Source organism: Zootoca vivipara, chromosome 3 (assembly GCF_965207765.1).
Source record: "Zootoca vivipara chromosome 3, rZooViv2.hap1.1, whole genome shotgun sequence".
Taxonomy (NCBI): domain Eukaryota; kingdom Metazoa; phylum Chordata; class Lepidosauria; order Squamata; family Lacertidae; genus Zootoca; species Zootoca vivipara.
The window spans coordinates 56,725,443-56,750,978 of NC_142586.1; the positions used below are offsets into that span (position 1 = coordinate 56,725,443).

Here is a 25,536-nt window from a genome sequence, read left to right on the forward strand (position 1 = left end):
AGCCATAAAAAGCCTGCCTTGGGGATGGCAGATTAAAGGCCTGCAGGGAGGGGTAGGATGAATTGGCTGCACCCTCGCTCTAAGCAATTTCCCCAGCAGGCAACCTTCCACCATTTAAAGGTTTGCAAGAGAGCAGTAATTGGCCTGACTCTCTGAGTCACACACAATCTCTTTTCCTGACTTTCTATTCACACAAACACACTACAAAGGTTTTTTTTTATGCTTTACTAGTTGTGTACATATTCCATCTGATTTCCCTTTTCATCAACCTATAGTTTCTTTTAGTTTATTAAAAAAAACCCTGTAAAACTGACTTTGGAAGGAGAATGGACTGCCACAAAAAAATATTGTCACTAACTCCACTGATCTTATGGGTTTCATATCAAAAGACCTAATTGTGCTAAACAGGAAGCAAACATATGTCATTCATATTTTAGCATCATGAGTTCTGCATTCTCCCTCTCATCTGATAAAAATTACTGATTTGCACAAAAAGCAAGCATTTCATGAAATAAACTTCAGTCACAAGAGCAGAAGTCAATTTTAGAACATTTTTATATGGTTTAATATGCTTTGAAGCTGATAAAATGTGAGATGCACTTCCCATAAGAACTTCCTTCTCTTAATGTGACAAGCAACTTCTAGGGAGGTTCAAATGGGGGTGTCAACCTATATTTATAAAATACCTGGTCAGGACCAGGAGTGGATATTAGGTGGGAAAAACTCAACTTGATGAGTTTGGAGTAGGTCAGGTGTGGGGATGGTGGATAAATTCAATTCAGTTTGCATTTAAAGCCACATTTATCATATTTTCACTTTCCCAAACAATTTGAGAACTAAAACATAGCCATCCTTAGAAATGTACATTTATCCAAATTTTGTGATGCAGTTCCCCAACCAATCACTGTTAACAGAAATGCATACGGTATATTGGGTAAAAGTGTGCATGAAAATGAATATATTAATGAAAATAATATATTAAATGTTTTATATTAGGAAAAATTGCTTGCAAAGAAAGAAAAGAGATTGAACATGGGGGGAGGACCAATCACATCTCCTGTACTTGTTTAGTGAACATACAAAGATGATTGTGTGAATAACTGGTATAAATCTATTGTTAGCTTTTTCTAGTAGTACTGCAGTTAAATTTTTGTACTGCTTCTTTGCAAGTACATTTAAGAAAGTTTTTTATTTAAAAAATGGCATTATTGTTATTATTAAATATCTGTAGTGCCAGCAATAAAAAAGATATTTATGCATTGCCTTCTTTTACAAATCAGTTCTGTAGCATAATACTAATGTGATGGTAGCAATGAAGATTTATTGGCTGCTTGTTTTCCATCAGCATTATATGGCTGCAGTTATGTTTTGGAAAGCTGCTAATGATCTACCTTGACTTCATCTACTACAACTGACATGACATCATATATATGCTTAGCCATGCTGTTCTGCTTTATAATAAAACAACCCAGCTAAAATGAAGGTGCAGTGCTTCACTTATCAGAAGCTTCTGGTTCATTCTTCTGGCTGTTATGATGCCACAAACAGAGTCACTTAATGGATGAAGGGTCAAACATACCAGCTTCCTCATTAGGAAAGGGTGAATGCGTGACTAGAGCCTTAGAACAGATCGTATTCTTCCTCTGCAGTTTTTACCTTAGAGTCATCAGATTGTCTCCCTTTATCTCCATCCATTTTATCTTCATTCCAAGGAGAAGGAAACTTGGAAGGAAGGAAACTTTGCTGCTCCAGAGCTGGCATCTCATTGGTTAACTTCTGCTGTGGCTTCTGAACCTGGAGAAAGGTGAACATGACAAAAAGTTGCCACAACCCTTCTAAAGGATACCTTTTCTCCCAATTCAGCTGCCTTCCAAAATCATGCTTCCTCTTCTTCTGTCCCTCCATCTGCTGCTGAGTTTCTTTCAACATTCATTCTCTCACCTTGTGTCCCGGGAGGATCTCTGAATCTGTATCAGAACTTGGTACTTCTTGGTTCCCAGGTGTCTCCATCACAGGAAGGAAAGACTAGGTAAAGAAAATAATAATAATAATAATAATAATAATAATAATAATAATAATAATAATAAATTTTTATTTATACCCCACCCTCCCCAGTCAAAACCAGGCTCAGGGCGGCTAACACCAATAAAATTACAATAAGACATAAAAGAAAACAATTAATTAAAATACAGATTAAAATACAATATTAAAATTTAAAATGCAGCCTCATTTTAAGTAGTCCATAAATCCAGACCATGAGGGAGGAAAACACAGGGATCAGACTGAATCCAACCCAAAGGCCAGGCGGAACAGCTCTGTCTTGCAGGCCCTGCGGAAAGATGACAAATCCCGCAGGGCCCTGGTTTCCTGTGAAAGAGTGTTCCACCAAGTTGGGGCCAATACTGAAAAGGCCCTGGCCCTAGTTGAGGCCAATCTAGCCGCCTTGTGGCTCGGGATCTCCAGAATATTGTTGTTTGTGGACCTTAAGGTCCTCCGCGGGGCATACCAGGAGAGGCGGTCCCGTAGGTAGGAGGGTCCCAAGCCGCATAGGGCTTTAAAGGTCAAAACCAGCACCTTAAACCTGATCCTGTACTCCACCGGGAGCCAGTGCAGCTGGTAAAGCACTGGATGAATATGATCCCACGGTCGGGACCCCGTAAGGAACCTTGCTGCGGCATTCTGCACCCGCTGGAGTTTCTGGGTCAGCTTCAAGGGCAGCCCCGCGTAGAGCGAGTTACAATAATCAAGCCTGGAGGTGACCGTTGCATGGATCACTGTGGCCAGATCAGGGCGAGAGAGGTAAGGGACCAACTGCTTGATACGGCGGAGATGGAAAAATGCCACCTTAGCTGTGGCTGCAACCTGTGCCTCCATGGAAAGGGAGGCGTCAAAGGTTACACCCAAACTCTTGACAGAAGGCGCTGGCACTAATTGAGCCCCTGCAAGAGATGGGAGTTGGCCCCCCAACCCCATGTCACCCCGACCCAGCCAGAGGACCTCTGTCTTCGAAGGATTTGAATGACAACACACCTGATGTTTTTAGAATGTCAACTCTTCAGGGTGTTTTCAGAAGTCATTGGACTCAGGAACAGTGGCAGGCAAGCAGGAAGCACCCATTTAAAAAATGGGAAGCGCTTCACTGAGGAGCTGCTGTAAAGCTACATCCATACATCATCTTAGGCACATTTGACTTTCATGATGTCAACATGGTTGCAGGCAGGATGGTTGAAATTGTGCAAATCAAGTCCCGAGCAAACCTGCAAGCTTAACAGGTCTTTTTGTGGCAGATCTGCTTGGGGATGCCTGGCACGAAAAGAGCTTGAAGGGCAAGGCCAGCTCAGCATGCTGGGTCTGGTAGTGATACGCATGTTCTCTCAATAGGAAGAACCTTCAATGGGATAAACATTTCAAAATTCTTTACATGTGCAGCATAGACATGACTAAGGTGTTAACGATAATACTGTATAGTGGTTATTAGAGGACAAACTGAACAGAGACATCCTTCTTGAGGTTCTGCTTTTAGTGCTTCAGTAGAGTGTGATATAAAAGCTTGTTTCAGCAGAGTGTGATATCAAAGCAACAAAGAGCAAACTGTAAACAGGACTCAGCTAGGGAATAAGGAAAGGAATGCATTCAAATCTCAGTGATCTGCTAATGGGTTTTTACTGGATTATTTTGCAAGGCTCCAGAGTAACTCCAGATTTTCAAAACTTTCACTCAGCCAGCCAGCCAATCTTCATTATTTTTAGTTAGCTCATTTACAGTTTTCATTTTATTGGTCTAATTTTCGAACAGCTGTGCCATCAAATTTAAATTCCATTTCTTGTTTTGTTTAAGGTTAAGTAACTTTCCCCTTCCAGCTAGATGTTTTCGAAAAGTTAAAGGAGGCTGGAGAAGGGACAAGATGTCTGTATTTTTTTTATTTAAAAAAAGACTCAGCAAGATAGCTTCTCAGTCAGTGATCTATCTTATTCCAAGTAACTGTTTTGCCAAGCATAGACAATGGTGAGCAGCACAAAAAATACAAGATTGTTCTGATTGTATGACTAAAGGAAAGATCATGTTGTTTTTCAGAAGTGTTGGAGGCTGCATGAAGAAACACCATTGCCTGGACTGTGCACTCTTGTCTCACAATCCTCTCTGGGAACTTGACTTCCATAATGCATTTCAATAAAGAAGGAAATGGGATAAAAAGGAGAATGTACTGTACACCATGCCATGATCATACTACCTCTGACTTAACTTTTTTTTTAAAAAAAACTTGAGTAAGGTTTTTGGTTCTTTTTATATAATTACTTAAACCCAAAAGATCTATGTTTGTTCATGTACCACTAGGCAAAATGGCCTCTCCATTCTGTGACCTGATTCACCACAAGGAGTGGGGACATTATTTTAAAAAAAATTGGAAGCCAGAGTGATCTTCAGGGAGATAGACAAAACATCTCGGAGCTCTTGCTAATTGAGTTGCGCTGAGGGAGGAAGACAGCTACTGCAAAAGAGAAAGATAAAACAATGCAACTGTGTGTGTGTGTGTGTGTGTGAGAGAGAGAGAGAGAGAGAGAGAGAGAGAGCTGCCATTTCTCCCAAAAATGTCCGCCTTGGAACAAGGCATTCTGTGAAATCTAAGATGATGACTACCAGCCCAACATGTTCATAAAAATATCATGCTCCCATAGCTAAAAATACATAAGAATCCTGGCAAATTTGCCTCCTTTTTGTTACCAAACACCCCTTCCCTCTAAACAAACAGTTCCAAATGTTCAACCTTCTCCCATTTCTGGTAGCCTCCCAGGGACATTGTATGAGAAGAATATGGCTACCCCGTCTTTTTTGTGTGTCATAACATTCCACTATTTCCAGGGTATTTTCAGAACATTTTAAACAGGCCTGGAAAAAGACTTGCTCTTCATAGCCGCCCCAAATGGCTAGAAATAGTTTTTAAAAAGAAAGACAAAATAAAAGGCAGTTCTTGGATCACTTCATAAAATTGTAAGTACTTCAACTGAAAGTTTCAAAAAATCCACACAGAAAATTGAAAAATGGGACAGGACCATCTTTCTGTCTGCGAAATATTCACAGACCCAATTTCAGTGGGACTTACTAACATTAGCTTCAGTCTATTCCAGTGTAAATAATTTCTTGATAACACAGTGCAAACTGAACTGAGTAAAAGTCTGCTTTACCGGACAGTTATTATCAAAATTCTCGTGTTGAGGAGGATTTGAAGCATTTGGTGCATTCGAAGGGTTCTGTCTACTGCTGCCTTCTGATAGTTTCATCCGTTGTAAGGAAGAACTATCTGATGCCATCTGTTTAAAAAAAAGTGCAAAATTTTAAAACAAATGTTTTTCATATAAAGCAGTCCACAAAACACTTCTTTGGTTTCTAGGTTACCTGTTTTAAAAAACAAAACCACTGACAATCTCTCACTTTAACTTATATTGATCAAAGTTCTGTCCCCTTAAAGATGGTTGTTCAGACTTAATTTCAGTTAATAATGTCTGGGAATAGATAACAAATAAGAAAAAATGAACTACTTGCAGAATTTGAAAATAAATACAGTCATACCTCGATTTAAGTACACCTCGGTTTGAGTACTTTCAGTTTAAGTACTCCGTGGACCCGTCTGGAACGGATTAATCCACTTTCCATTACTTTCAATGAGAAAGTTCGCTTCAGGTTAAGTATGCTTCAGGTTAAGTACAGACTTCCGGAACCAATTGTGTACTTAAACCGAGGTACCACTGTATTTCTTTCTACATTTTCCTCAGAGATGGAGGACTTGGGCATTCTAAAATGTGGGAAGTACATGCTGCCCTTGAATGTCAAAACATTAAAAGATTTGGGTTGTATCAGAAAGCAAAGGTCTCTTGCTCCCTGATCCCTATGCTTTTCAGAATGTTTTTCAGAAGACACTCTGTTATCTACAGAACATGAGTAAGTGTGAAGCCAGCGCAACCAAATTCATCTTTAAAGTATAATTGAAACATAGTGGAAAAGGTCTCCATTTATATTAGGCCGAAAGATTTTCCACCATATGTGAAAAGAAATGTTGCACACACATCTGCTAAAGTGAACAAACAAATCCCTACATATGAAGTACATTACTGAACAGGTAATTTTGGCATCCAGTCCTATGATCACAATGAGCAAACACCATCCAAAATCTGTGTACCATTAAGGGAGTTAGAAGTGTTTAACTCATACCATCACTGGCCTAATTTTCATTTTACAGAGAGACATTATGAAATCTTAAAGCTGGTTGTAGGATTAATACATAATCCTACAAAATTCAAAAACATAACCATAATTAAAATACATTGCAAGCTTTTTTCCTCAGTACCATAGCTGCCAAGTTATCCCTTTTTACAGGGATTTTCCCTTATGCTGAATAGGCTTCCTCGCAAGAAAAGGGAAAACTTGGCAGCTATGCAGTACTCGTCTTAACAACTTGATAAGCATATATGTCATTCTGTGGAAACCTCAAATCCTTGGTTGGTTTCAGGTTTTTTTTGTTTCAATGTGGGAGATTTAAGCTAGTCAAATTGAATACAGAATAGAAAAAAATCTGGATCTGTTTTAGAACATTAATTTTTCTGGAAATTCTCCTTTTCTCTCCAGGCATTTATCAAAGCAGGAAATATCACATGCACATACACCATACTTCGAGATTTCCAGGATCATTAAAAGTAACTATAGAATCTTTTGATACCCTAGGGTTTGTGTTTAAAAGAATTTGGTTTATGTTTGGGCAAATGAATGGTCTTCAACTGCAAACAGATACTTTGGTGTAAACATATGGTATACTTTAAGTAATGCACTTGACACTGGATGAAAAAAGCAACACACCCTAGGGTACTAATGAAACTGTATGCTCCAGTGATTTTTCCTACTTCACTTAAAGCCTAAAGAATGAAGAAGCCATTATATGAAAATTAATATTTTCCCTTAATTGCTGTTGTGCCAAGAACATGTTTGAATGACATAGCATTTATAATGCCAGCATTCTGAATGGCACATGTTGTGTACAGATCTTAAAATAAGACAAAACCACCACTAAGAACTGATTTAGTCCTAGTCAAGACATATGTACTCTTGGAAACCACATAATTTCAATAAGAGACTTAATCAGTTCCTTGTGCAAGCCCTCTTTGTGAAAAAGCACAGCTGATTTTCAAACCATTCACCAAATTCACTGCACTATACCCTACACATTTAAAGCATGCTGCTTTCCCCAAAGAATCCTGGGAGTTGTAGTTTACCCTACACAGAGCTACAGCACTTCTGCTGTTTATGTATGAACTCACTTCAGAGATAATGATAAATTAAACTTCATTACTGATAATGCCTGGGAGCATGGACAAATTAGAAATTAAATCCTTCAGCCAGGTCACACCTTTCTGGGTACTGATGTCCAGGGTCATAGCTCATTAATTTTTTTAAGGAGCCATGTGCCAGATATTTAGCTGATAATGCATTATTACACCCATAACCTGGAATGAACTACAGTTCCCAGAATTCTTTGGGGAAAGCCATATGCTTTCAATGTATGGTGTGGATGTTAAATTAGTCAACTTCAGGATGGGGTTGAGTCAGGCAGAAAATGTTAAGAAATTGGAATGGAGCGACGCTAATAAACATAATTGACTGTCAAAATAGAAGATTTTAATGCTAAATTCAAGTTTTGTTTCTTAGTGAATTTGACCTATGAAGTCATCTTCAATAATGTTATACTATGCTGGAACAGGAACAAAAAACAAATGAACTGCTCTTCGTCAGGCCAAAAGATTACAGTATTTGACAAAATTCCTTTCACTTCATGCCAATTACCACCCAAGTGTCTGAGGGTCAGTTTTGTGAAGTGTTTTAAGGTCTGATAATAATATATGGTTCATAGATGTAGTAAATTCAGATAAACAACTGAGCAATAGAAACAAACACTGTCATATTTTGAGAAAGGATCGACATGAATCAAGGACAAAGGCTTTATATGTCAAACACTCTATTGTGCCTGTTTCCAAAATGCTGCTAACTCTTCACCTGTAGGCCTATAGCCCATGTTATTGTACAAGGAGGTCTGTACAATTTATGACTACTGTAGCCCCAGGTGAGGGCTGTTTAAATGGCCAGGGAGTGGACCTGAGGAAAGACTTCCCACTCCATCAGTTCCACCCCCTGGCCCAGGCAATGTCCAGGCCTGCATCCCCATTGGCCAATGCAGGCCAGGATCTGGTTCCTGAAAGGCTGTGCAGGCTTATGCCCACACCACGCATCAGGAAGGAGCACTTGTCGGGATCCCCAGTGGATCCTCTGTCCTGCAACACCGCCACACCAGAAGGGTGAGTGGACCTAATGTACAAGGAGGTCTGTACAATTTAGTGAATACTGTAGCATCGGATTAGAGATATGAGCAGATATTTTTGTATTTAGCTTTCCATTATGAGCACCAGGAAGAATGCATACACCTGAGTTGCAATTCTTTCATTCTTATATCCACACATTCGCAGGTGAACATTTGGAAAGCGCTGTGGTGCAGTGGAAGAGTCTCTGTTTTGCATGCAGAGGGTTCAAGCTTCAATCCCAGGCATCTCCTGGTACAGCTGGGAGTGCTTCCTGTATGAAACCCTGGAGAGCCCCTGCCAGTCAATGTAGAAAATATTGAGCTATATGGACCAATGGTCTGACTCAGTATAAGGCAGTTCCCTGCGTTTGGAGATAAATACGTAAAATGGAAATTGACAGTCATTTTCAGCAGGAGATTCAGATCTCTCTACACATTCAAATAGCACAAGGTGCAGCCTGCCCTAAACAGTATCACTTCAGTCTAGGGGTGGATCATATGTTGAATGTCCCTCCATTATTTAAAGTTTCCCTCTAGGAGAAAAATATTGTATCCAGAATGTGATGCAGACATTCTGCTCACTGGTAAAGCCTGCACATGAGCAGGGAGAGTGGAGATGAGCACACTGAGCTCAATATCCCATTGCCCACCAACTCCTAGAGAGCAATCACCAGTAGCATAAGGAGCTTTCTACCAGTTCTGGAGGTTCCCCACTTCAGGCTGTCACCGTCTATGAGTTGGAAGGAAAAGAGGGCAGAGCTTAGCGCATTTGTCCCCATTCTTCCCACTTGTGTGCAAGATTTATACTTGAGCAGAATAGCTACATAGGGCAATAGAATAGCTACACAGAGAGTATTTTTACATGATGAAGCATTCTAATATGAAGCTCCAAACTTCAACCTTAAGTGGTACAGTCCAGATGGACCGCACAATATGTGATTTCTGCATATCAGTGCTCACACCATTGCTTGGGAATGTGGAAGACAGGTACCAGGCAGCCATTTGGTACTGTAGAGTTATTCTCAGGATATGGTTGCCATTGGGATTAAGAAAACGCAATTTAATCCCAAAGCTGTTCGTGAAAAGGATGTCATGAACCGTTGACGTTCTTGCTCTTTAGAATGGTCTAATTTAAGAAATTGAGATATATTTTTTTAAAGTCTGAATTTATTTTTTAAAAACTATGCCTCCTTCAACCCTACGCCAAGTCTTTGCCTGACATAGTATAAAGGTCTGGTTTATAAATTAACTGCAAGACAGAGTTTAAAATGGAAATAGTTATTGACCCTTGGCTGCGGCAGTGCATTTTCTGTGGCAATATTAAGTTACAACTCTGTTCCCTGGGCACAGCCCAGTGAGTTATATAACAGTGGCCATTGCATGATTGCTCAACTTCCTTTAACTAACCCTAATTGCATGCTGGACATTAAAAAACCCCTCTGCTGCGACCACCCACCTCATCCACTGTTGCCTTTTAAGATGCTCCAATCAGATGCAGCATGCAGGTGCGACCCACCTTAAAAGGATATTTTGTTTTCCTGTCTCTCCTTTCCAAACTGACAAGCGGTTTCTGACTAAAATGGACTAGTACAGTAAAATATTTCAACTAATAGGAAAAGGCGAAGCTACATGTACAGGGCATACTGTACTTAAGATTTTGGCTTAAATGTGAGACAGCCACCCAGACGAAGGAGGGGGGGGGAGAAAGAACACATACATTAAAAACAAAAAAGCCTCCTTTTAAGCTCTTTTTAACAGCACAAGCATCCTAGAAACAATATACAGTGGAACCTCAGTTTATGAACACCTCGGTTTACGAATTTTTGGTTTACGAACGCCGCAGACCCACCTGGAACGGATTAATTCACTTTCCATTACTTTTAATGGGAAAGTTCGCTTCAGTTTATGAACACTTCAGTTTATGAACAGACTTCCGGAACCAATTACACCCATGCTTCGGGTTAAGTACACTTCAGGTTGAGTACTCCGCGGACCCGTCTGGAACAGATTAATCCACTTTCCATTACTTTTAATGGGAAAGTTCGCTTCAGTTTATGAACGCTTCAGTTTATGAACAGACTTCTGGAACCAATTGTGTTCATAAACCGAGGTACCACTGTACGTCAAATGTTGTCTGGGTTTTGTATGCCATCCAGTCAGCTACATTAGTAGAGTTGTAGCAAGTCTATCTTGTGACAGGCTAAAGAAAGTCAGCAAAGCCATGGGGTTGAATGAAGTCAGCTGCTGGTTAGCTTTCCCTCCTCCACAACTGTCTTCTCAGCAGCCATTCCAGCTGGTGACTAGAATATTTAGTATTTCTGTAGCTTTTCTGTAACTTTTGTTTTCCTCTTTCCATGCCATTCATTTTTCCTTTATGTTTCATATCTATTACATTGTGTGTCAAGGAGCTGGAACTGTCTTCTTGTTGTTGTTTTTAAAAAATCTCTAACCAGCACCTAGAAAATTCTATGTGCCTTATAAAATAGCAATAATAATAAGAAGCATAATGTTGGGATTTGGGGGTGGCAGGTGGGGCGGGGGAATATTTTTAGGTGCTTCCAATCCACTTCTCGCTTACAAGTGTTAAAATGAAAGAAACATCTGAAAGAAGTTAACACTGTGCCAACCTTCCCTCTCCCCAGGGAAATTCGTCTGGCACCTTCATTATACACCTTTAGGCACCAGGCAAAATGTTCCTTTTTAACCAGGCCTTGTTTGATCCGATTTACATCCTATTCCCTTTTAAAATGTGTTGGGGGGGCTATTGGGTTGTTGTTATATTTTTATTAGGTATTTTGTGATTTTATATCTTGATTTTATTCTGTGAACCGCCCTGGGACCCCCCAGGTATAGGGCGGTATATGAATTCATTAAATAATAATAATAATACTGTGAAACTAATGAAGCTTAAGCTTCAGGGCCCCTAATCCCGAAGGGGTCCCAGAAGTTCACATTACTCTAAAAAAAATTGGGTCTGGTAGACCTTATTTGAGTCTATATTATTATTGTATATATTTCAACAATCCCAAAGTTTGAGAGTCAGTAACAGAGATGTAAAGGTGGAGTGTTATGGTACAGTAATTTTAAGCAGTTAATGCTTTTTCCTCTAGGAAAGACCAACATTATCTGGTGTTTACCCAGAACCATTACTTCACAGTTGAGATATCTTTTATCAAGTAGACAGAGTGACTCAATTTCCTAGGGATCAGATGTCAGTTAATAGCCAATTTGCAGGCAACTGCCTCATGCAAAACAGCCTGTTTATTATGTATATATAAAGTTTCTGTGGCTAGCAAACAGGACTAGTTTAGAAATTGCTTCTATAACAGTTCTTCAAGTCAGTGACGCACTCCTGTAGGGAGGAGAAGGTTTTCTAATTTGCAAGCCGTGCCTTTCTCTACAAACTTGCCAAATAGCTCAAGTGTGTAATTGTACTTTCTTTTCTCTCTCTAAAAAAATCCCTTCTTAAGAAAACAAAATAGCTTTTCTTAAGTTTGGTTTCAGCTTTCAATGACTCACAAGTTACTCCTTATTGGGGCCCTCTTGTTTATATGCAGAGCATTTAGGACACGTACTGAAAAGTTATCCCTACAGAAAGCTCAATAGCTCTAAAACCCCAGAGCCCCCAGTGCAGAGGGACAACTAGCACTCTGTGCCAAATTTACAAGAACAGCCTGGGATAGTGCTGAGAAACTGCCCAGCCAAACTCCTTGTTTTGGGAGAATGCCTACCAGCACAGTTTTGCGATCTGCCCTGCATACTCAAATATAGCCCCGTTTGTCCTGTGGCGCTAATAGTAGCTAAGGTGCAGTACACTGGCCTGAACGATTCAACTCCTCAAAACTCTTTTAGTAAAGTAGTATAGAATAGAATGGAAATTTGGTCATATATTGTTTTGACTGGTGGGGCGGAGCGGGTTGCTTTAGTGCAGGCTTCCTCAACCTTGGCCCTCCAGATGTTTTTGGCCTACAACTCCCATCATCCCTAGCTAGCAGGACCTGTGGTCACGGATGATGGGAATTGTAGTCTCAAAACATCTGGAGGGCCGAGGTTGAGGAAGCCTGCTTTAGTGTGCTGGCAGTGGGTGGAGTCATACATCTCCCCCAGTAACCAGCTGCCACTGGAAAATCCAAAGGCTCTTCTCTGGAAAAGTGAAAATATGCATTGGGCTGGGCCTGGGAAGGACCCAAATGTGTAAACCAGGCATCCCCAAACTGTGGACCTCCAGATGTTTTGGCCTACAACTCCCATGATCCCTAGGTAACAGGACCAGTGGTCAGGGATGATGGGAATTGTAGCCCAAAACATCTGGAGGGCCGAAGTTTGGGGATGCCTGGTGTAAACAAATCCAAGCCCAGCCCCATCTCTGTAATGGGGTCATAGGGAGGAAAGGGATTTATCCAAATTTTTAAGAAGGTGCCGTGGATGGGGTGTCGAAAAGAGAAGAGCCCGCTGGACTTTCTCTGTTGGACTTCAAAGAGTTCCCTTCATAGCACGAGGAAGGAGATAAAAGGGTGCTGCTTCTGCCCAGCCCTCAGTGTGAGTGTTCTTAAATGAGTTTGCTCACTTCTACACACCTGGTTTGGTGGGAAGGCATCTAGTGGTGGTCCTCGAGGGAAGGGAGAGAGACTCAGCTCCCATGCACAGTGGTTGCCTGGGATCAAGTTGCCCGTCATCCAGGGCACATTGTGTGTTGGGTAATCTTACCCTAGGAGCCCATTTCTCAGGAGCTGAATCGCTCTCACTCAAGAGCAGCAGCACCACCAGCAGCATACTCCTTCCTGCACCACTTAATGCATCAGATTAGCAAGGAGCGTGCCTAGTGGCTCGTAGTGCTGTGGTGAGGCAGGGTGGGGCCCTAGGTGGTGGCCCCCTGTGAGCTTCTGGGCCTTTGGTCCGGCCTGATCTGGCCTGCCTAAGAGGGCCAACACAAAAGCAGTGTTAGCCTCTGGGAATGTGAGCGCCATTGAGGGGGAACGACAAGGAGAAGAAGCCTTTATTTTACATGCCACAATATTTATCAAATTAATCATCCCTTGACCTTAGTACTTTAGCAGTGTTGTTTTCTGTCAAATGACATTTGGTGCCTTTGAATCGGCATAAAAAGTGGAATAAAAAGTGAACATTGAGCAGTCTAACAGATCTACTTCCATACTATTTAATAGCATTTGAATACAATTTAATTGTCAATTGCTATGTGTGGGCAGGGAGCAGAGAGATTTAGCTTTTTCTGGATAATTTTGGTTAGGAGCAGCTTTCAGATTATCCACCTCTGATAACTCACACAAACACTTCAGAATTGAGATGGTGCAGAAGGAATGAGTCCTTCAAATGTTAATATTCTCTTGCCTATTCACAAGATTAGCTCAAGGTATTTAGTTAACAGAAGCATCAGTTCACAAGAAGAGACACAAAGTGCAACAATGAAGTGCCTGTCTCCATCTGGTGTCCATTATTCTACATTAACTAAGCAGTCCAAGTAAATATATGAGCATATTTCCTGAACACAAGAGACAAGTACCATTACAGTGGTACCTCGGTTTAAGTACACAATTGGTTCCGGAAGTCTGTACTTAATCTGAAGCGTACTTAACCTGAAGCAAACTTTCCCATTGAAAGTAATGGAAAGTGGATTAATCCGTTCCAGACGGTCCGTGGAGTACTTAAACTGAAGCGTACTTAACCTGAAGCAAACTTTCCCATTGAAAGCAATGGAAAGTGGATTAATCCGTTCCAGACAGGTCCACAGAGTACTCAACCTGAAGCATACTTAACCCGAAGTATGAGTGTAATTGGTTCTGGAAGTCCGTACTTAAACTGAAGCGTACTTAACCTGAAGCGAACTTTCCCATGGAAAGTAATGGAAAGTGGATTAATCTGTGGAGTACTTAAACTGAAAGTACTCAAACTGAAGCGTACTTAAACCAAGGTATGACTGTACAGTGGTACCTCGGTTTGCAAATGCAATCTGTTCCGCGGAGGTGTCCGCTCGCCGAGGTATCCGCTTGCCGGAGGCACGCTTCTGCGCATGCGCGAAGCATCAATAGAGCACTTCTGTGCATGCAAACGCTGCACAGATCACGTCTGCGCATCCGACGCCGCTGAACCCGGATGTAAACACTTCCGGGTCTGTGGCGTTCGTAAACGGAGGTAGGCGTAAACCGAGGTTCCACTGTATCTTTATATTCTTCAACAAGAGTTAAGATTTAGGTTTGTATGCTGCTATTGTTGTTGTTGGCTTTCTTAGAAGGCACACTTCAAAAGTAAAATGTGAACATTTGAATTCTAAAATGTTACAAAATTTAGAATTGTATCTTTCCTCCTGACATATATTTCACCTGAACGCTGGGTGGAATACTGAAAGAGAGCACTGAAATAGCTCGCGAACTGCTCTGCTAAATCAGAAATGCAGACCCTGACTCAAAATGATGAGATTATCCATTGAGACAAGGGCTGGTGAAGCATGAAGTCTGAAGTGCTTCAATAGTGCTTTTGTCCTTAGGTCAGTCCCTCGGGGAATGCTGAATGCTGTGTCAGCAAAACAAAGATGCATTAAGCTGTAGGGCTGGGTGCTGTATATGCGAGCACATAAAATGGTCTTCCTTCCAATGCACTAAGGGATTCCGTGGGGATGAAGTCTCCGGCAGTCATTGGGGGAACCACCCTGATGTAGGAGAAGGATGGGCCCTGCCCAGTGGCTGAGTTCATCTGCTGATTTCAAATAACAACTGGCTGCAAACTAGTAGAACTAGATTACTTTCACACCTTCTGGATGTGACCATATCATGGAATCTGAGAATCATGGGTGTTTTAAGAGGATAACTGAAGGGGTTTCAGACCTATACGCATAGATCTCAAGGAGGTTAATAAAATAAAATTACAATATAAAAACCAATATAAATTACAATATAAAAATAAGAACCAAAACCCTCCATCACAGGGTCAGGTTGTGTAAGTAGGAGAAAAGCAATGACAAACCTAGACAGCATCTTAAAAAGCAGAGACATCACCTTGCCAACAAAGGTCCGTATAGTTCAAGCTATGGTTTTCCCAGTAGTGATGTATGGAAGTGAGAGCTGGACCATAAAGAAGGCTGATCACCGAAGAATTAATGCTTTTGAATTATGGTGCTGGAGGAGACTCTTGAGAGTCCCATGGACTGCAAGAAGATCAAACCTATCCATTCTTAAGGAATTCTGCCCTGAGTTCTCACTGGAAGGACAGATCCTGAGGCTCCAATACTTTGGCCACCTCAAGAGAAGAGAAGACTCCCTGGAAAAGACCCTGATGTTGGGAAAGATTGAGGGCACAAGGAGAAGGGGACGACAGAGGATGAGATGGTTGGACAGTGTTCTCGAAGCTACGAACATGAGTTTGACCAAACTGCAGGAGGCAGTGGAAGACAGGAGTGCCTGGCGTGCTCTGGTCCATGGGGTCACGAAGAATCGGACATGACTAAATGACTAAACAAACCCTAAAGACACCACAGCCTCTGCTATCCCTTATTCTGAGGAAACCAAACCCTGGGTGAGTGCCTGGAATCCCTGGAATCTCACTCTGCTTGGAGATTGAGGTGGCGTGCAGCAATATAACAAATTCAGGTTGCATGTTAATATGCCATACTGAGAACATCAAATGTTATCTTCCAGCAGTTGTGCTGTCTGTTGGTGTATAATAGATAAGAATTGTGAAATAATTACAAATTAGCTGTAGATGATAAAAGTTTTTTTTATAAAACCATGTGCGTGTTCTCGATGCACTTTGCTCTTTTAAATAATCTGTCTTCTTACTCCATCACCTGATTGCATGAAACTCAGATATAGCTATCTTATTTGCAGTCACATTTTAAAGAAAGCAACCTGCCCTACATTTTAAATATCTGAAAGTGCATAGAAGCTGAAGTAGGGGAATGAACCTCAAGCCAAGCAATGCAAGACTCCAGTATACATTTTAAGGACAGTTTCTGTTTTGCAGAATCTCCATTAATCTTTTAACTGGCAATAGCTTAAACTGAAACTTGGATTAGATTTAGACACATGGTAGCAATGTGTCGTCCATTTTCCTTCTGATTGCCTTCCAAACAAGTGCAACAACTTTGTCACTTTTTACAATTCCACAGAACTTTGAAAGAACAATAACTAATTCTGCACACAGCTGTGTTCGGTGGGGGGGAGGTGGAATGAAAGCATGGTCACTATTGTTTGTGACTAATCATCCTAAAGAAACTTGTTGGCTCGTTTTCACATTATTTTCTTTTCATGTTTTGTCCTCCATTACCACAAAATGCTTCCGCTATTATGGTGCTAATAAATTTCTCGGTGGGAAACTATTGAAAACTATAACTGATGTAAAAAAAGAAAAAGAAAACAAACAAACTTCTCTTTAATCAGTTTCTCATGCCAAAGCTTAGCAGCAGTGAGCTGGTCATATGCAACATAATAAAAAATAGTTTTAATCAGTTCCTTGCAAGAGTACTGGCTCAAATGCTGTTCGGTGTTTTCCCATTGCTATTCGGCCTATAGTAGCCAATATGGCGCCCTCAAGATGTTGCTGGACTACAACTCCCATCATCGCTAACTATTGGCCATGCTAACTGGGGCTGATGAGAATTATAGTTTAACAGCATCTGGAGGGCATAATGTTAGCTACCCAAGTTTTAGCCCAGAGGTTACGGAATTGTAGTCCGCGAGCTTTGTTCAGGTATTTCGTGGTACATCTGTAAAAATAGAATAAAAAACCTTACAGCATCTAGCAGAGCACATTACAGTCTCCAAGACCCTCAGCAACTTTGAAGTGGCCATGGGGGTGGGGGAAGTTGGGGAACCACTGCTTTAAACATTTATGAAATTGAGAAATATATACAGAATCCTGTAGAAAACATAGCAGTGAACTTTGCAATGGAGGCCACATCAATGGTAAATATGGAAGTGAGAGCTGGACCATAAAGAAGGCTGATCGCCGAAGAATTGATGCTTTTGAATTATGGTGTTGGAGGAGACTCTTGAGAGTCCCATGGACTGCAAGAAGATCAAACCTATCCATTCTTAAGGAAATCTGCCTTGAGTGCTCACTGGAAGGACAGATCCTGAAGCTGAGGCTCCAATACTTCTTTGGCCACCTCAAGAAAAGAGAAGACTCCCTGGAAAAGACCCTGGTGTTGGGAAAAATTGAGGGCACAAGGAGAAAGGGATAACAGAGGACAAGATAGTTGGACAATGTTCTTGAAACTACCAACGTGAACTTGATGTAACTGCAGCAGTGGAAGACAGGAGTGCCTGGCGTGCTCTGGTCCATGGGGTCACGAAGAGTCGGACACGACTAAACGCCTAAACAGCAACAACAACAAAGGAAAGCTAGATTTCAGGGACCAGGCACTCAATTGTAAGGCTGCCTGCAATGATTTTGGAACAGGTGTCTCCATATTATGATGCAATAAAGGTAAAGGGGCCCCTGACCATCAGGTCCAGTTGTGTCCGACTCGGGGGTTGCGGCGCTCATCTCGCTCTATAGGCCGAGGGAGCCAGCGTTTGTCCGCAGACAGCTTCCGGGTCATGTGGCCAGCATGAAAAAGCTGCTTCTGGCAAACCAGAGCAGCACACGGAAATGCCGTTTACCTTCCCACCAGAGTGGTCGGTCCCTATTTATCTACTTGCACTTTGATGTGCTTTCGAACTGCTAGGTGGGCAGGAGGTGGGACAGAGCAACAGGAGCTCACCCCGTTGCAGGGATCCGAACCGCCGACCTTCTGATCAGCAAGCCCTAGACTCTGTGGTTTAACCCACAGCACCACCTGGGTCCCATTATGATGCAATATAGAGACATAAATTAGCAGTGTGGATATCTAGCAATTTGCAGACACTCTCAGCCACAAATCTGATAAATTACAGAGGGTGGGAAGAATGGATATTAGAATGGGAAGCAAAATTTTAATAGAGTATTAAATTCTGATTAGTATAGCAGGGTGTACCTAAGAGTTTTCCCTGAGGTAGTCAGGTGCAGAACATCGGGGCCATAATCTGAGCCAGGTTCACTGATAAAATGCTTTGTCTGCCAGGACTCAATCCTGGAAAAGGGTGAATAATAAAGATAACTGAACTTCCTCTGAGCTTGTGTGGAATACTTTTCCTCCAACAGTTGATATACACTGAGGATTGTGGGGTGTCAAAGTTTTCAGCTAAATTCTGCATGGTTCTAGGCAGTCCTGTGATTAACCCCAACCCTCTCTCTTTTAAATGACCTACTGGGTTCCAGTGTATAGAGCAGGATGGCAAGGTGGGTTTCTATCAAGAAATAAGCTAATAAAAGGAGGGGAAATATCCTTTAAAGCACAGGGTGGCCTCCAGAGTGGAGCAAATGATTTTGTACAGTGAGATGTGAATCTAAAAATGCTGCATCAACATCTTTAAAACCTGTATAGAAAGAACCGGGCTAAGATGTTTTGGTAGGAAGAGACACATTGGGACCCTGGCACAGGTATTATGTTTCTGAAAACAGGGAAAGCACACTTTCAAACTGTAGTGAAGAAATGAAAGAAGAATTTTATCCATTTTGTTCTGCCAAACATGAAATCAGAGAACTTAGTAAAGCATTTGAAGTATTTGGGCCAACACAATAGTTCCCACAGTGGGTACAGCATAGAATATGGCAGAGTACACTGGGTAAACACTGAAATACCAAAAAGGGAGGGTCCTTTTTCCAAGTTCATGCAAGCACAGCCCATGAATATTCCAGCATCCATTTCCTTCCAACAACAGCAGGAAAATTGATAGTTGAAAGACGGGAGCACTTCTCTTCAGCTTACAATCCCGTATTAAAACATTTAGACCAATATATCTACTTACAGTGGCAATGTAATATCACTGTACAGGACACTGTGGTATCCCAGGAGATGGTACTCGATCCTATATACTTATTTATGAGGGTGGCAAATGTTCACATTTGATACTTACTTGAGTGAGACAATGAGAACTTCAAACTCTAGTTTCAAACATTTGCTTTAGCAATGGAAGAGGAACATCATAATTATCTAAAGACTACATTTTTTTTTACAGAGACCTTGCAATATTGGGGTTAGACGGTGTTTATGAGGCTGCGGTCACACCACCATTTACTGCACACTCGCTGAGTTTCCAGTGTTGGGTTTTTAACACCAAACCATAAGTATCCTCCAGTTTGTTTTAAGATATAGTCATACCTTCAAAGTAGAATGGAATCCATTCTGGAAGTCCGTTTGACTTTCAAAACGTTCAAAGTGCGGCTTCTGATTGGCTTCTAGAAGCTCCTGCAGCCAATTGGAAGCCACGGAAGCCCCATTGAACATTTGGCTTCCAAAAATAGTTCGCAAACCGGAACAGTCACTTCCGAGTTTGCGACGTTTGGGAGTCAAAACTTTCAGGAACTAAGCTGTTCAACTTCCAAGGTACGACTGTACTGCTGTTTGATGCATTGTTTCTCAAAACAGCTCCACACTAGTTGGAGCATTTAAGCCATTTCTAATTTGCCGCTAGCCAAGGTGTGAGCACCTCTGCATAATGTAAAGACATCCCCACCCATCAGTGTGCACAAACTGAAACAAACTGAAGCTGATGTGAACCACTATGCGGGAAAGAGCTGTGAAACACACTGGAAACAAACAACAAGTTCTGTGTGCTCTAAGGCAACAATGTGAACACATGCTAAGCCATTATTCCATACAGTGCATTGACATTTGTAAAGGGCCTCAGAGCAACTTTTTTTGAGGACAAAATCTTTTATATTAGAAGACACTTAACTCTCTCTGGTTCAGCAAAAAGAAGGAGGGGTGAAAAAAGTAGAGTTTGAAGAGTAGTCTGGAAGTCTTCTGGAGCAAACTCTGGCTAGATGGTTATTCAGGTGCGGTGATGAAATTGCCAGCAATTGACTATGTTCATGGCCTGGCTAACATAATAAAATGCAAGTACACTATTACAAGTCACATAAGCAAAAGCAAGAAGAATTGAATGCCCAGTGAATTGAGACAGCCAGACCTATCGCTATCCACATTATTTTCTCATATACTGCAGGCCATTGAGAACAGCAACAAATATTTCAAAAACAAAACATGCATAAAGAAGTGTGGATCTCTCGCCAATGTTTTGTACCAGATTTGCAAATCTGTGGCTCATCTGCAAAAATAGAGCTTAATATTGAACCGCCCTGAGACCTCCGGGTATGGGGGGGGGTATATAAATTCAGTAAAAACAAACAAACAAATATTTTCCATATTCTTACCAAGACCCCTCCCATCTAAGCCATTGCTTAGTTCCTGGGCTTGTACTGATGGAAGCCTCACTGCAAACAGTGTGTTTATTAGACTGGCAGAAGGACAGGAAGCAAAGAGTCAGAAGCATCTGCATGTGGGGGAAGAGAACAGAGCTTGCACAATTTTTTTTAGAAAGCCAATTGGACAGCCAGAGAGAGGAAGAAAGAGAAAAACCCTGTGAGGAACAGAGACCGATGGACAAGAGTGTGCCAAATACAAGAGAGACAGGCAAGAAAAGTTGGGGAAAGGTTAGGAAGAAGGAGGAGGAGGAGGATTAAGGTCTGTCTTTTTCCTGAAAGTAAGGTAATACCTGAAGACAGAGCCTTCTCTGTGGTGGCACTTTGGCTCTGGAATGTTCCATCTCTAGGGGAGTTTGTCTGACTCCAGGTGGCAAAAAGGACCAATTGGTTTCAACACTGCTTTATCAGTTATGCTTTAATGGCTTGTCTTTTGTTTTGATGGTTTACATTCTCTATTTTGAGTAACCATGGGAATCTTGGATTTTTGAGCAGGGTACCTAATAAATAAGAGGTTTCACCCCACAGTCTGGTGATTACGTGGCTAGGAGGGGCGGGAAGCCATGGAATTCACCAATCAAAGTGTTGGCTACAGTCCTCTAGTCATGCTAAGTATCAGTCACTGTGGTAAAGGAAAAAGGAACTCCAATCAGGTCCAGTGCTGAATGCAAACAGTTGGGGGAAATTACTGGAAAAACACATGCAAACCACATCAGTGATAATGTAGTACATTAGACTTCCTTCCAAAACACCTAATGAGCGAGACAGGAGCCACAGCAAAACAAACTTCCTAACGGGGAGATATTTTAGGGCAGGACTACTTGTCTAGTGGTCTGACATGATCCAAATTAGTTCTGCAGGGCACTTCTTGTGTACATTATCTGTGATACTGGTGACCTGCGTGTATTTCCAGACAGCACTTTCCTGAATGTTAAACAGGCTGGTTGGATACATCTAATATTCATAAATCACAGCCAGCCACATTCATTCCTATTAGTTCAGCCAGGCAGAACCATGGCATGTACAATCAGGAAAGGATAGGCAGTCTGAAACAGCAACTGTTTCATGAAATCCACCTACTATTTTATATACCTCCTCCTTTCAGCATCAAACTTCCATGCACTTTGTTGAAGATACCATGTAATACTTTGAGTCCTTCTCAATGTAGGTTGCAGTTATGCTGGTGGTTGTATGCTTTTTTACAAGATACATTCACCTGCATCTCAAATAATGGATTTTGCACCAAACAATTTTAAGTACTGTACTTTATAACATAAACAAAAGTTAAAAGAATATTGCTGAAAAAGAACCTCCCACATCTTCAGATTTTGAATCTGCATATGAAGATTGTAAGTTTCTTGGATTGCAAATGTATATAGAATTCTGTTTTGTGCTACTCCACTACGCTGCTAGGAAAAGCAATTTTTTTGTTACTGACATGCCTTCTTGTTATAGACTGCAAGCTTCCCTGATCAATTTAACGAACCCACCCAACTGATAAACTGCTGTTTAGCAAAAAATGTCTCTTATAAGCTGGAAATCCACAGCTATGTAGGTTGCATGATTAATTTTAGCTGATGTGGTTTGCAGGTGGTTTCTGGATGCCATGAGCATGGCTGGCATATTGCAAAAGAAACAGGAGGCATGCTTCAGAAATCTAATATTACACGCGCATAATTAATGTGGTCCACATGTTGTTTGCAAGATGCTTATGAGGTCTTGATGTGGTGAGGGCATCACTGATGTGGCTTGCTGGAGATTTACAAGAATTTTTCCGATTTGTTTTTGTTCAGGGAGAGGTTGATCTGGACTCTACAGTGTATTCATCACTGGTTGGAAGTTTCTAACGATATCTTGGCACACTACCAACAGTTAACAGCATAATATGGGCATATGTGTGTGTGTGTTTTTTAAAAAAGTATCTGATTCTTCAAGCCATGAGGACTTTTTTAAAAGAAAAAAGAAAAAAAGAAAACCAGGTGTCCATCATATTCTCAGAAGGACAGACCACCCACATGAACAGTGAAATGACGGATAAAAATCTGTTGAAATCAGGTGAAAATACCTATGTTTTGCCAACACCGGCTGGGATGAAAAGCAGCCTACCTCAGTGCATTCCCATCTTTGTTATTTTTGTGGGAAGATGAGTTGAAATGAAAGTGAATAAGTAACTGTGTAAGCAGAGTCCTCTTCAAAGAGTTATTTCTTTCCCACTGGTAAGCTGGTTCCTAAACACCTACAAAGGAAATGTCTGTTGGAGTGAAAAACACTGAACAGAATCCATGTTATGTGATATTTTGATTCCCCCAAGGACTGAGAAGTGAAAGAACCAGCTCCCTGAATGCTCCCTGAACGTTTTTTTGGGAGCTTTGCTTGGAATGTTTATGGAGTGGGGTTATAATCCTTTGATTTGCATCTCTCTTCTTCATCTTCTTCTGCTCAACATAATGGCCAGGATCCAAAGAACAGTACAACTAGTGCTGCGTGCCAAAAGAAGGCTTGAGCTTATGTTTCTCAAACAACAGCCAACATGCCTTATGGAACACAATGTTTGTGAAACTAAGGATGCTTTCAAAAGCAGTTTGTGTACTATAATGCATGCAGGCCTGCTCTAATAATAATAATAATAATAATAATAATAATAATAATAATAAAGCGAAAAATCCCACTGGGCATGCTTAAACCCTACGGCATACCTAAAGTTCCTCTCTGGACTATGGCTATTAAGTGTAGGTCAGCACTGAGTGATTTGAAGAATGTGGCCATGTAGAAAAACACACGGACTTAGTGCTATCGACGATATTAATCTAAGTAGAATCTAGGTCAAATTTTCTTTGGCATCACATGTTTGGAATCTTGATGAAAAATTCTGGCAGTCTTTCCAAAATCCTACAAGATTCTGCCAGATCTGGGTCACATTCATCACCTGTAGCATCAAAGAGATGGGGTGGCACACACAGAGAAAGAGAGAAACAGGGTTGCGGGGAAGAGAGCGGGAGGAGAAAGCAGGGGCTGGGAGGGAGATATGGGTACATATAACTAGAGAAAGGGATGAGGTTGCAGAAAGAGGGGGGGCATGAAATGAGGCAAACTCCACCCACTTCTGGCTCTGATCCCAACACCACTGGCATAAAGTGCCAGTTTACCCCTAAGAGTGGCTGGGGAAACCCAGCTAGATGGACAGGGTATAACTAATAAAGTTGTTATTATTATTATTATTATTATTATTATTATTATTATTATTATTATTATTAATGCAGTCCTTGGCAGGAGAAAAGGGTTCCCTACTCCTTATGTAAATGAACTTGTAAAAGCTGAGGGTTGTATATGTCTGAATATGGGTGATTTTTTTTTTTTTAATGTACAGATAATATACTGAGAAGTACGGTAATCAGATATAGAAAAAATATATAAGGAATGTATTTCTTTTTAAATTTCAAGAATGAAATCAAGCAATCTACTTCTGCTGTTTGTTTTTACAGAAGATCTCACTTAAACTCAGGGGGGACTTAAGATAATATTCCTGTACCTGAGGTAACTTGACCTGAATGAACTTTGTTGGCTCTTTCTCACTCTTGTACACGTGGAAGTTTTCCTTCAGAGATTTGATGTTGTACATACGATCGTTAGAGAAAGGAGACACAGGCCTTGTGAAGATTTTCTTGTGTTGTACTTTAAAGGTTTTAGGCTCTGTTGGATACGGAAATGAGGGAGAGAGATGGATTTTTGACAGCATTCTTAAAACACAAGGAAAAACATGTAATGGATGTGCATACAGTGGGCGTGCTACATGTATTAAATTCTCACTGAGAAAGGATTTTCCCCTGACACACTATTCTCATTTATGCCAGGGGTGGGGAATCTTTGGCCCTCCAGATGTTGCTAGCAAGCATGGCCGATGGTCAGGGATGATGGAAATTGTAGTTCGCCAACATCTGCTTATGCATAACTGGTGTATGCAAAGAGTGAACTCATTACTTGACTGTGGATCCTTATCATCACTGACAAGATGGAGGTATCAGCATGCCTAAGGAAACCCCAAGCTTTGCAGAAGTACCAAAAACATAAAGGGGCAAAATTTCAGGGGGGAACCCTAAACATAGTCCAATAAAGAATGATCATGCTCAGTGACCACAGAATGTTCACCAATGTTGAGAGGTGGTAAAATGGAAGAGTACGGCGGAAGGGGGAATGAATGAGAAACGGAATGGATTTTCCTGGAAGATGGCTTGGATAACTGAATCCCACATTACACCACACGACAATGCTTTGTTAACAGGTCCCACTCGTGAATTTTGAATGGTCAGGATGGTAAAGGTAAAGGTAAAGCCCCTGACCATTAGGTCCAGTCGTGACCGACTCTGGGGTGACCGACCCTCGTGTTGTTGGCCGAGGGAGCCGGTATACAGCTTCCAGGTCATGTGGCCAGCATGACAAAGCCACTTCTGGGGAACCAGAGTAGCGCACGGAAATGCCATTTACCTTCCCGCCGGAGTGGTACCTATTTATCTACTTGCACTTTGGCGTGCTTTCGAACTGCTAGGTTAGCAGGAGCTGGGACCGAGCAATGGGAGCTCACCCCATTGCGGGGATTCGAACCGCCGACCTTTTGATCGGCAAGCCCTAGGCTCAGTGGTTTAACCCACAGCGCCACCCGCATCCCTGTCAGGATGGTAGTCAGTGCTAAAATTCTATGCATAAGAGATGTCAGCAGACACATTAAATGCCTCAGCGCACTACAGGCTCAAAGTCCACATGGCTTGAAAGACTTGTCAGACTTGGTAGTATAGAGCAGGCTTCCTCAACCTCGGCCCTCCAGGTGTTTCGAGACTACAATTCCCAGAATCCCTGACCACTGGTCCTGCTAGCTAGGGATTATGGGAGTTGTAGGCCAAAAA

At 41.4% G+C, this 25,536-nt stretch overlaps 1 protein-coding gene and 1 long non-coding RNA gene across 2 annotated transcripts in view; one reads left to right on the top strand and one right to left on the bottom strand.

The window, feature by feature from the left end:
• Positions 1 to 4,189, top strand: part of LOC148686261 (uncharacterized) — a 54,627-nt gene extending 50,438 nt beyond the window's left edge. The window contains exon 4 of the long non-coding RNA XR_015948975.1: positions 4,075 to 4,189. This is a non-coding gene — a long non-coding RNA (uncharacterized LOC148686261). The remainder of the gene's footprint in view (positions 1 to 4,074) is intronic.
• Positions 1 to 25,536, bottom strand: part of LOC118082750 (uncharacterized) — a 139,800-nt gene that overhangs the window by 83,833 nt on the left and 30,431 nt on the right. The window contains exons 7-10 of the mRNA XM_060273266.2: positions 24,168 to 24,328; positions 5,184 to 5,309; positions 1,942 to 2,025; positions 1,657 to 1,794 (exon numbers count right to left, since the gene is read on the bottom strand). Coding sequence (XP_060129249.2) covers positions 1,657 to 1,794; positions 1,942 to 2,025; positions 5,184 to 5,309; positions 24,168 to 24,328 — 509 coding nt within the window. The remainder of the gene's footprint in view (positions 1 to 1,656; positions 1,795 to 1,941; positions 2,026 to 5,183; positions 5,310 to 24,167; positions 24,329 to 25,536) is intronic.